The sequence below is a fragment of the Osmia lignaria genome, chromosome 4, assembly GCF_051020975.1.
Source record: "Osmia lignaria lignaria isolate PbOS001 chromosome 4, iyOsmLign1, whole genome shotgun sequence".
Lineage (NCBI taxonomy): Eukaryota > Metazoa > Arthropoda > Insecta > Hymenoptera > Megachilidae > Osmia > Osmia lignaria.
Window position 1 is genome coordinate 8,826,194 of NC_135035.1, and position 11,141 is coordinate 8,837,334.

At 37.9% G+C, this 11,141-nt stretch overlaps 3 protein-coding genes across 4 annotated transcripts; all 3 read left to right on the plus strand.

Moving 5' to 3' along the window:
- Positions 1 to 1,720: 1,720 nt before the first annotated feature.
- LOC117603597 (uncharacterized) lies at positions 1,721 to 5,460 on the plus strand. Its single transcript, XM_034322943.2, has 2 exons — positions 1,721 to 2,059; positions 2,799 to 5,460. Exon 2 carries the CDS (start codon positions 2,799 to 2,801, stop codon positions 3,300 to 3,302), a length of 504 nt encoding a protein of 167 aa, XP_034178834.2. The 5' UTR covers positions 1,721 to 2,059; the 3' UTR covers positions 3,303 to 5,460.
- An 807-nt stretch (positions 5,461 to 6,267) lies between these two features.
- On the plus strand, positions 6,268 to 7,603 carry SIFa (neuropeptide SIFamide). 2 transcript variants are annotated; one of them, XM_034322200.2, is made up of 3 exons: positions 6,268 to 6,582; positions 7,040 to 7,196; positions 7,308 to 7,603. In XM_034322200.2, the coding sequence occupies exons 2-3, from the start codon at positions 7,067 to 7,069 to the stop codon at positions 7,397 to 7,399; spliced, it is 222 nt and encodes a 73-aa protein (XP_034178091.1). In that variant the 5' UTR covers positions 6,268 to 6,582; positions 7,040 to 7,066; the 3' UTR covers positions 7,400 to 7,603. The 2 variants fall into 2 exon arrangements, with proteins under 2 accessions (XP_034178091.1, XP_034178092.1); XM_034322201.1 differs by lacking the exon at positions 6,268 to 6,582 and adding an exon at positions 6,902 to 6,930.
- A 771-nt stretch (positions 7,604 to 8,374) lies between these two features.
- On the plus strand, positions 8,375 to 9,902 carry Eth (ecdysis triggering hormone). Its single transcript, XM_034322097.2, has 6 exons — positions 8,375 to 8,404; positions 9,021 to 9,088; positions 9,146 to 9,321; positions 9,397 to 9,472; positions 9,535 to 9,628; positions 9,707 to 9,902. The coding sequence occupies exons 2-6, from the start codon at positions 9,040 to 9,042 to the stop codon at positions 9,774 to 9,776; spliced, it is 465 nt and encodes a 154-aa protein (XP_034177988.1). The 5' UTR covers positions 8,375 to 8,404; positions 9,021 to 9,039; the 3' UTR covers positions 9,777 to 9,902.
- Positions 9,903 to 11,141: the final 1,239 nt, after the last annotated feature.

Consider the following 11,141-nt stretch of genomic DNA (forward strand, 5'->3'; position numbering starts at 1 on the left):
GGCGAGACCTAGAAAGTGCCAGGGATGTAACAACTCGTTGTCGACTGTATGTAATCACGTCATTGAGGTCATACACCTTGTTCCCTTCTCTGGTATTCTTTGGACACCCGGTGTATGTACTACCTAATATGAGTTCCCTCCTTTGTTAACGATGTTCCTTGTTTCTCACTGGTCCTCGGTTACTTTGGAGCACACAAAGGCATCTGTAAGTAGCTCGGAAGAGGACGTGACTGCATTTCGAGTACAATCGATGCGTATCGTTTTTCATCATTTATTTCTTTACTGAATCATTTGCTGTGCGATCGTTTTGATCAGTTTATTACATTACCTGTAACAGGCAACGTACAGACAAATGATCAAGTGTCAAGATTACTGTCTTGATTCTTCACAAGTGTGTTGGAGATTTTCAAAACAGCTTTTATAATACTTAGTTTTACCATTTGAGGGTTAATCCAATAGATTGTCAGTGCTTGTTTATTTATTCATTTTAATAAATGGTAAAATACTCAATACAATCATATAGCTTTCAAAAATCAATTGCAATTTCATCAAACAGACTGCACTTTAAAATTAAAAGAATTTTCAACTGGTGTTGTTCCGTACAAGAAGTTTAAATTGAAATAGTAGAATTCTCGAACGCCTGAGGATACATTTCTCAGCGGAACTATCGGTCCAGAAAATGTAAATTACTTGTGTCCAAGTTCCTTCTTCGTCATTTCCTTCGAGCGATTCGAGCACTTTACTTTTTTTTCACTTCGCGTGACAAATTTCTGCAAAGATTGTGCGTTGTGAATTTTGTTGATTGCTTATTTGCCGTGGAAAAAAGGCGACTCATATCGATGGGGGTTTAAAAACTTAAAGATTCAAATGATATTCAGAAAAAGTTCGAGTACGGGAGCTTCGAATATCCATCAATAATTGCAATACAACATCGATCGATATTCCATGTATGCATCCATTGCATTTCGGGTGCACGTGCATATACCAAAGGGTTACTCGTGAATGCGAATATTCATGGAGCCAGACAACGGGCCCGTTTATCTCGTGGAGCAAATTTCGCGTAACCTAAATCGAAAAGCTGACAAATTTCACGTGCACATTTATCTCTTGCGTGGTGATATTTTTTCTCACCCTTTCGTTCGTAAGAATAAACACGACAGGAGTTACTTGAAATTTTAATCAAAAATAATTATATCATTTCAAATGTTTTCTGTTTTGACACTGAAGCCTAATCCAGGTTGTTCTTCGATTATCGTACATTATCGGTATCGTGATAAACTTCCACGAAATGGCAGATATTAGAGAACCGATGATAAAATAATCGAAGATTTTGATGCTGGTCCATGATATAGAATCCCACAAGTGCGCATGGCAAATTTATTATCTGACGAATCTAAGATGATTTATTAGTTATTTAGTTAGTCGATAGTGCTATCGAGATCAAGTGTGAGATAATAAAACAAGTGTTTTTCGTTATAAATGAAAATAAGTAATAGAAAAATGAAACGGTGCGCTTTGTGTCTTCCTTCATAACATCCTCGGTAATCTCTGGTAATCGTGTTTCATTGGTTTCATTGGCTATCATCAAGTGCAATCATTCATAGTTGACACAAGATATAGACACTTACTCAATGATTTTTTTTTTTTACTATTATAATTGAACCTTGTACTTTATAGAAAAGTGTCTTAATTCCTAGATACCTTCGTCTGCATGGGGTTAACAAAATTAATACCCTGACGTGTGATTGATTGATCGATTCAGAAGGAATCAACAAGAATGCGTTTTTAAACCACTGCACTGTTTCGCCAGTGGCCAGTGACTTTTTGCGAAAAGGAACACGAGCAGGAAAGTTATCTTTCATTACGCTCCTCGGACACGTTTATACGTAGTCAGACTGTACCAGTTGATACAGGCAATGATAGTTAATGCGATACAGTCAACCAAACAGTCAGGCCTTGTACGGTAAAGCTATGGATCCCTCTGATCATTTTGCACAACAAGCTTGCTCGGGTCGCATCGAAAGCTCTTTTTACACAACACTATATAGAATAAGTCGAGGTAAGTTTCACTTACACAAACTCCATTCGACTATCAAATTCATGTTTTAAGCATGCTCTAATTTATGATTTAAATTAGTGAAAATTTACCATATTTCTTGGAAAATTAATTGCTTGCACAAACATTGCACGAAATAGTGTGCTGAATTTATGACATCTTTTGTTTCGACCGCAAGAACGTGGAAACCGAGAAACAGCAACCATCCCCGAAGGAACAATTTCTGTACAATTAATAGAGTTTATGGCAAACTTTCCCTGGCCCTTATGGCTCATTCCACAAGCAAACTCGAAACGACCAGACCAGTTATCGACACACGGCACCCGAAACCGATAACGGATACCAAGATCTGGTATTGCTCTCTGTCCGCGTGCCGATCGAAGCTGAAGAATACAGTGTGTTCTGTGATATATGATACACCTGAAAAGCAAGGCATTTAAAAAGAAAAAGATTCAACCGAATCTTTCTGAAAAGATTCATATGAACATAATTTTTTGAGATACAGAGGTTTAAACAATATCGTATCAAGAAGGTCGAATACATTAAGAACAGTGTAAAATATGAATGTTGATATCCAGGACACCCCGTAGATCGTTGAGAATGAAGGGACACAGGGAGCAGCCCCGAAACTCCCGGAAATTCCTCGATTGCCATAACCAATCCCTCCGATGCCTCCTCCGTCGACTATCGGAACGCGGATAGTTCCTCGTTTGCTTTCGTATTGATTAGCCATCACTTTCAGATGACGCCTCTACCTTGGTGGGTGTTGCTGGCGTTGCCGTTGGTCGTCGTCGACGCGCATCCGGACGAGTACGCATGCGTTTGTTTTTGCCGTGCACGGAACGGCAGCCCGAAGATCGCAGAAGCCTGCGACCATGCGGAGTACCACGTCTTTGGGTCCCATGGAGGCGCGTACTTGTTACTGCGCCTCTTCAAGCTCTGTTTGATCCCGCATAGTGATCCTAAATCACCTCATCACCCGTTCTTCCACGACTGGGAGAACTGTCGTTTCATCAGGAACGATCTTATCCAACGTCACGGTTGTTCGTGCGACACTTTGAACAATGTCAAATCAGCAAAGCCTGAAGAAGAAAAGCAGAGATTCATGTACGCCGTAGCTGTGCCTTCTATTCATGCTGAAGATGGAGCATCCGAAGCTGGAGGATCTGAAGCTGGAGCATCTGAAGGTGAAGGATCTGGAGGTGGAGCACCTGAAGATGAAGATCAGCAAGGATGGAGGAGCTGAAGATTCCGGTTAGATGCATCCGCTATAGATGCTGATACAGCAAATGCTTCCGAGGATGAGACAGATTCCACGGAGGATCCCATCGACTGGCACCCATGGTGAACGGCTCATTGTCAGTGTGACAACGGGCAGGGTGGTTCCGCCCGCCATTGTGACATTATTCCTTGAAGAGAATGAAGAGGAGGACGATAGGCGAACACTCGCAGGCGGGCACGAATTTACATATCTCGTATAGGTTAGTCGGTCCTGAATGGTACCGATAGAAATAAGGTTAGTCTTTAATTAATAACACCTTCGTTATCGCTGTTTCTCTCAATCTGTCTATAAAACTCATAAGTATCACTCCTTTCTTTTAATTGACAATTTTGTATGTACAATCTCGTCGGATGTTTTATCAGCAACTTGAAATTTCATATCTGAAGATGTAACTAGCTCGTTCTTAACTCGTGTATTTATCCATCGATTAATTAATATCAATCGCCTGACGAGGGACCTGTCAGTGGAATTTTTCGAAGGGAATCGCGGCTCGAAGTTATCGCTCATATGTACGTGACCATTGTTAGATAATTTAATTGCTCGTTAGGCTTAAGACTTTTCTACGCTAGGTCCGGTTCACGCGTTCTTAATTAACAGTCTTTAACGTCCAAAATTAAAAGACGGGTTTTCTTTTCGGATCAGTGGGTTCCGTTACCCATCACTCTTTGTCGCGATAAGATTAGTGTTTGCACGGTGTTCATCAGATGGATTTAACGCAACATTATTGTGCTGTATACACGATGTAGCAGAGTTTCATGACTGGCGTGTGAACGGGACACCGAGGTGCGATGTGTGTATTATTGCAATAAACGATATTTATACGTGAGCCGCGATGCAACGACGAATCGTGCATCGATGCGGTGTATCTCTAGTTTCTTAAGGACACTGTAAATGTTTTTACATAAGCGAAAATGATTAGGGTGTAAGGAGTCGTTCAAACGACCAGACGAAATCCATGTCTTCCAATTTTGTAGTCTCTTTGATACTCCGCGTGTTATCGAACCTCTAATAGGTGTACGTGGGAGTACAAGGTAGCTATTGTTTAAGCGATTATTTTTCAAGGCAGCCACGAGCGCGACCGATGGAAATCGACGATTAACCCCTCAACCTAGTAATTATACGCTAATCAAATTAATGACGCAGATGGTAATTAAGTTTTATAGTAATTACTCTGAAGTTTCATGAAATGAAAATTATTTGCTAGAATCACTTTAAATTTGCAAGGCAATTAAAGATAAATAGAAACCGCTTTGAGCAATAATTTTATCCTAACGTATATATACGTCGGAGGGGTTAATGTTGTGTGAAATTTACTGATCGTCGGATTTCTTCGCGCGAAAGGAAATCATTCGTTTCTTTTGTGTAGTGTGCCATTTAAAAACGTTGTGACGCGACAATAAGACGTAGATGATAGTATGCCTGTGCGATGCAACTTCCGTCTTTCGTGCACTTTCCACGATGCAATTGTTGAATATTACCCTTTTCTTTTTATTATTATATTTGAAACGCCGCACTGACTCCGGTGAACTCCAAGGCAGAATGAATGCTTTCGTTTTGACAATGAAATACTCTTGGGAAATGTGGTATTGACGTATTTTATATTCCAATTTATTAATAACCATAAAAATCTATCCGAATATTGAAATAGAAAAAAAAATATTTTGCAAAGTGCGCGAAAGACTCGACTTTAGCAATTCATTATCTGGGCTATAATAGTTGTAAGTGAATTTGCTTTGTAAATATTTGTACGAATAATATCTATGATAATAATGAGAAACTATTTGGGGTACCAATTTACAAATCTAGGATATAATCTATGAATTCTATTCGATGTTGAATAATTATTGTACTCTTGTATGTGGTTGCTGCCGGCAAGCAGTCATGATAATAATTAAATTAGCATGTATAACAGGCGGGAAATTTTATGCTCAGAAGCTTGTTCGCGAACAAATTTACAAGTCTTCCATGTCTCATCTCGTATCTGTAATTGTGTCTTTAATAAGCTTTTCGATCTTAAGAAGATATATTTGTATTGTTTATGTTTATGATTATACATTGTGTATATATGGTATAAGCGATTAAATTCGCATTATGTTTTGTCATATAATTAATAAAGGATATTAAGTCGTAAATGATGGATCATTTGTGAATTGTCCAAATATCAAATTTTTGATTGTGTTTATAATACACTCCTATACATCCTATACATCTCAGTATCACATCCTTCTATCCCTTACATAATACTTGTAACTCTTACATCCCTGCATCCCTTACACCTCTGCACTCTTCACATCACTACATCCATTACCCCATCCATGATCCACCTCATATCGGGGTGTCTGGGACCCCATAGGTCATGATCTGTCGATAATAAAGGCATGTCCCGTTTTTTGTATCTGCAGCTACCGAACAAGAGAATACTAGCGCCATTTACCAAGAAGCAGCCGAAGCTCCGCAATAACTTATTGGCTGCCCACGATAGATTGGGGTTGATCTACTTACTTACCGACGACTGGGCTAGTGCTCCCTATTCCAGAAAAGCAATCGGTAAGTTGTTGAGTAGTTTGTGCCATTTTTGTATAGATGGTGCTGGGGCTGAGTTTAAAAAATTTTTTATTTGTGGCGATCTTTTTAAAATACAAATTTGTCAAATAATTATTTAAATAATTTTTCGGCCTTGTGCTGATTTTCACAAATTTCTAAAAAACCAAAGGAAGTCAAAATTGATAGAAGAGAGACTGGAAAAACGTTTCAAACATATAATTTTTGTCTCAAGTATAGATATTGAAGCATAAAATTAAATTTTTGACAAATCTTTCTGTCATATTCTACAAAAACTTACTTGGAACTGAAAGAATTGGTTCATTACATTTGAAACATTGATTAAGATGTGTTTTTGATATTCCAATATTAAAAGCAAAAGATAATGGGACAATTTTTTTAAAACGTTGTCAATATTACATGCTATCTTTTTAAATTTAATGCATTTCATATTAATTTTGTGTCTTCTTTTTTATACATACTATTTCATTCCAGCAAATAGATTGTTATTTCCCCAGGGATAAAAGACAATCAGGAGCATCGGTAATTGGGTTACGTTCGTGATAGCTTGCAACGTTATTCAATAACAATATTATAGCATATACCAAGATGTGCAGTGGACGTCTTATAAAAGCTGAGCCGTTTTCCGAAATCAGCAGATCACAGCCATCCTTCCTTCGAAGAAGACATCTTACAGCTTAAGGTACCATCTTTCTCAGCGTCGGTAAAGTTCACCTTATCATTTTACATAAGTTTGTTTTTTCTTCAAAAATTCAAAAAATTTTTAACTATTTTATATCTTCTTTATTTTTTTATAAAAATTTTCTCATTGAATATCTAATATTTGCCTCAATCGTTTAACTTCTGCCAGATCGATATCCTTTTAGATGAATTCCTTGATGAGGTCACTTGCAAAGTAATGTATAATATCTGCATTTGATAGGGACATTTGTCTTAAGCTTCTTTCTAAGGTATAAAAGCTCCAAGCTTTTCTCTCATTTGCCACATTTGTTGACCAACTACTGTACTAGTCTTCTCGTTTCTTCAGCTTGTAAGTAAACTTGATCTCTTTACTCCAGCAGTGCTATTCGGAAAGTCTTTGGGCCTTGTACCTCAAGTTACTTAATCTAACAGAATATAATACTACTGTTTCATTTCAGACAGCCCTTCAATTACCCATCATCAAAATGGTGTCCACTCGCTTCGTTCTTGCTATCGTTGCTGCCCTCTTCGTCCTCGCCATCAGCGTCGACGCTGCCTACAGGAAGCCACCCTTCAATGGCAGCATTTTCGGCAAACGATCCAGCACCATCACTGGTAAGACCCGCCATAATTTAAAGTACGATTCTCTGTTCAGTTCTTAGATTTTATAAGATTTCCTTCTGCTGATTCATCTGTAAAATTTTGATTCTTAATGATGATCTGCAGATTACGAAATCACCAGCCGAGCCATGTCATCGGTCTGCGAATCTGTCACCGAGACATGCAACGCCTGGTTGGCACGACAGGACTCTAACTAAAGATCCGAAACCAAGATTCAGCTTCAAACATCAATAACGCTGCTTAACATTTAATAATATGATAACGTCGCTTGTGCTGGTTTCTCGTTTATCAATTCCTCTGGCGCTTCAAGATTCGTCGCATCGTCCAAAACACTCGTCCTCGTATAATCATTAAGCATATACAAATTAATCATGACTGTGTAAATGTTCTGATATAATAAAGTATGGTGTTTCTTAAAATTAAACCATGCGTCTGGTAATTATCCCTTGAAATTTATTTTCCATTGCAAATATAATAATTTTATCTAAGAGATTTTATCGAGAGCAGTCGCGTGATCCTTTTACTCTTGAGAAAGAGAGAATGCTCGATTTAAAATAATTTACGTAACAGGAGTTCAACGAAACTCTTTTCAATATCTGAAATGCAGATCAAACGATTCGATATGGAAAGCACGTTTCATTCACCTGCCGAGATAAGGGTTACAGTGTCTGTTACTCGCAGACGAAAAATGAGTTTCGTAAAAATATACGGTAAAATAATTGACGGATTAATTGAAATCTTTAGAAAATCTGTGATACTTTAAAACATGCATCTTATTGCTATCAGCAATCAACCTTATATAAATCTTTATCAAAATCAGCAACAATAATAAAATAAAATCTACCTCTTCTCTAATTTAATAAAATAATATGAATATGAAATGTATTATAACTTAAGATTGATTGATCGTAAGAAACCTTGAAATTTCTCAATAAAGTACCCAAATACAAACGTTTAGAATAATAAATCTGCTGTTTGCTGTTTCAATCCAAGCCATTATCCTGAAATCTGTCAGACAATAATTCCCCAGTCTGAATCAATCGTCGAGAAATTTATTCGACAGCAGCATAGGGGAGCAACAAGCAGTCTCGACAATACACCATTGGATCGACATGATCGACATACTTAATTAATCCCAAAATTCCATTATAAATACAGTGATACTTGACGATTTGGTTTCAGTATACCGTGACAGCCGCAAGGTAAGTGTCACCGAGTGTCTCTGACACGAACATTTCAACAGCTTTTCAATTTTCTCCTCTTTACATTCCTCTGGCTTCCCTGTTACATACGACATATACACATAAACCACATACGTTTTGCATACCATCATATTCGAAGCTTCGATGTTGAACAAAGTGCTTTTATTCAGTGCTGTATCTAGAGGGGTCAATATCGCGCAGAAAAGGATTGAAACTTTAATACATTTCACCCCCTAAAGCAAGATTTCCGGATTCACCTCTGATTCTGAAGAACATACGAGCAGATTTCACGCGTAAAAATGCCAGCACAAATATCCGGAATATTTAAATGCGATGGGGCTTCTCCGTGCAAACTTCACTATTCCCTCGCCCACGATCTTCAAGTATTCTGTCCACTTTTCGCGATAATGGAATATCGTTCAGTTTTCTGCGTACAATCGTGGAACGCGTATCGGCGCGAATCATTCCTCAAGAAAGTTTCGAACCTTTCGTTCCGTTTTCGCGAGCAATGGAGAACGTCCATGAAATTGTGCCATTCGTTTGATAACGTTGTAGAGGAGAAATTGTTCTGAATCTTAACGCGTTAATTAATTGAACAGTGTCGATTCGTTTGTAGATTGAAATTGACGAGAATCATGATGGTCTCGAGATCTTCCGGTTCCAAGGGAAGATTCGTCGTTGGTGGTGAGTTCTTTTTATTTAGTGTTCAAGGTGTGGAATTATTTATTCGTTATCTTTTAGCGTTTCTTTTTGCCACACTGGTGGTGCTGATTGGTCCTTCAAAAGCGGACGAAGTGCCAGCATTTTTTCTGAAAATCGCTAAGAACATTCCCCGTGTTGGACGAAGCGACGGATACGACGATTTTTACAAATCTCGACAGAATATTCCCCAAGTTTCAGGACACGACAGTGTACAGGTAATAATAATTAGTATACAATTAATAAACTTTCATAATAATATTTAGTTACGTCAATTTTTCTCTATTTGCAAGCCTGAGTCTTGGTATCCTAATAACGAGCCTTTCGCGAGACCCATAAAGAGACGTGCGGATTATCCACATCTCGAAGGTAAAAAATTCCAGAATTTCTAACTTGATTTGACTATAACAATAATACTTTGTTATTAATAGATTCATGGTCTTGGCAACATTTTCCTCTTGCTATAGAAGGACCTCGGGAGCTTTGGCGAACTTTGGCAGGATACTCCAAGGACTCGTCAGACGAGTAAGTTTTAAAAAGAATCAAGGTCCCATTTCAAAATGTAAGAAATATGCTAATTGTTTTTTTCCTATTTCATCACAGCATCGATAATGAAATATGGGAACGAAAGAAGAGGACGGGGAACGAGGCGATGGCTTTACCAGAAAATTAGCATAAACGGGATGGTGCGATCCATCTATGGTGCCCTTGGATAATAATACTTAATACTTGTTGTTGGTGTAAGGTGTTGGGAAAAATATTGTGAAGAATAAACATGTAAATAGTAGATGCATTCTTTTGTTCCATACATTGTTCCCTTCGATTCAAATTAGGCACACGCTCTGCGATACGAGGGTTCGCACCCCAATTTCATGGGTCGAAAATGTTCTTTGTGTATCTCGCGCAGGTGCAGTGATACACATGCTTCGATAATTTTCTTATTGTACACATTTTAAAGACAAGAATAAGAGGTAGAATAAGGCAGTAAGATTCAATAAAGAATTTTTCTTGATGTCTTTTATCAATCTTCCTTCAACGAATTTTCCAGATTTTTGACAAAAGTGTTCTATTATTGTTTGAAAGTAAAATTGCTGGTATTGGTCGTGGAACGTTCGATAAATGACAGTCTATAAACAGTTAATTTTCGTTACCAAAATATGATGGCAGATGTTTCCTGTGTGCCATCAATTGCAACCCTCCGAAAAAAGAAAATAAGCGGTTGCTTGTTTTATCGGTTTGTGGGAAATCGAATTATGGAAAATTGCAGTTATGGTTTCCTCTATCAGTCGACATTTAGAGAATATTTTTCCTAAACAAGAAAATAGCCAAGGAATTGGAGCTCCTAGAAATCTTTAGAGACCCAGCAGAGATTCATCTACTATCGATAAGATTATCAGAAATCTACATTAATTACAAGATTGCACGATAATCAGAGATTCTAAACCAATCAAAGATTTAAACATAAATTATTTATATAATTTCATAATCAATAATTTATATAATCAACTGTAAGTAAGAGAAGAATGTTACCATAATGAACTCCTATAATAATTACCCATAAAAAGAGAACGAAGTATACTAAATGAGTTACAAAACATCGTAGCTGGTGCTAAATGATTGTTTAAATAAATTTTTATAAACATTACGTTTAAATGATCAACGGAAAGATGGCGCCAGCAATCCATCACGAAGCAGAAGCTTGCAATGCTCTCCAAGAGTTGACGCCACCGATATCTCTCCGAACGCCATGCTTCCTGCCCTCTGGTGCACCCTGAAACAATAAATTGTTGTAATTACAATAATCCCGGTGTTTAAATCAATGCCACGGTGTTTACGCGAAGTCAGCCACGCAACCAGTAATTTTAATTCATTACCGGCCAAAACCGTGATAGAGAGTCGTCTTTCGAACACGTTTTTCAAAGTTCCCATCGGGCTACAATGGAAGATGTCGGAGATTCCCTTAATCGTAAGCAATAGATCTCCCGCTCCCATATTCGAACCACGACCCATCATCGATAGATCGTGCAGCTTTCTAAAC

Bases quoted from the DNA above. Each gene is read 5' to 3' on its own strand.
- Eth (XM_034322097.2), top strand. From the start codon at position 9,040: ATGATGGTCTCGAGATCTTCCGGTTCCAAGGGAAGATTCGTCGTTGGT. The intron at 9,089-9,145 runs GTGAGTTCTTTT...GTTATCTTTTAG, and splicing joins GGGAAGATTCGTCGTTGGTG to CGTTTCTTTTTGCCACACTG. The intron at 9,473-9,534 runs GTAAAAAATTCC...TGTTATTAATAG, and splicing joins GGATTATCCACATCTCGAAG to ATTCATGGTCTTGGCAACAT.
- LOC117603597 (XM_034322943.2), top strand. From the start codon at position 2,799: ATGACGCCTCTACCTTGGTGGGTGTTGCTGGCGTTGCCGTTGGTCGTC.
- SIFa (XM_034322200.2), top strand. From the start codon at position 7,067: ATGGTGTCCACTCGCTTCGTTCTTGCTATCGTTGCTGCCCTCTTCGTC. The intron at 7,197-7,307 runs GTAAGACCCGCC...GATGATCTGCAG, and splicing joins ACGATCCAGCACCATCACTG to ATTACGAAATCACCAGCCGA.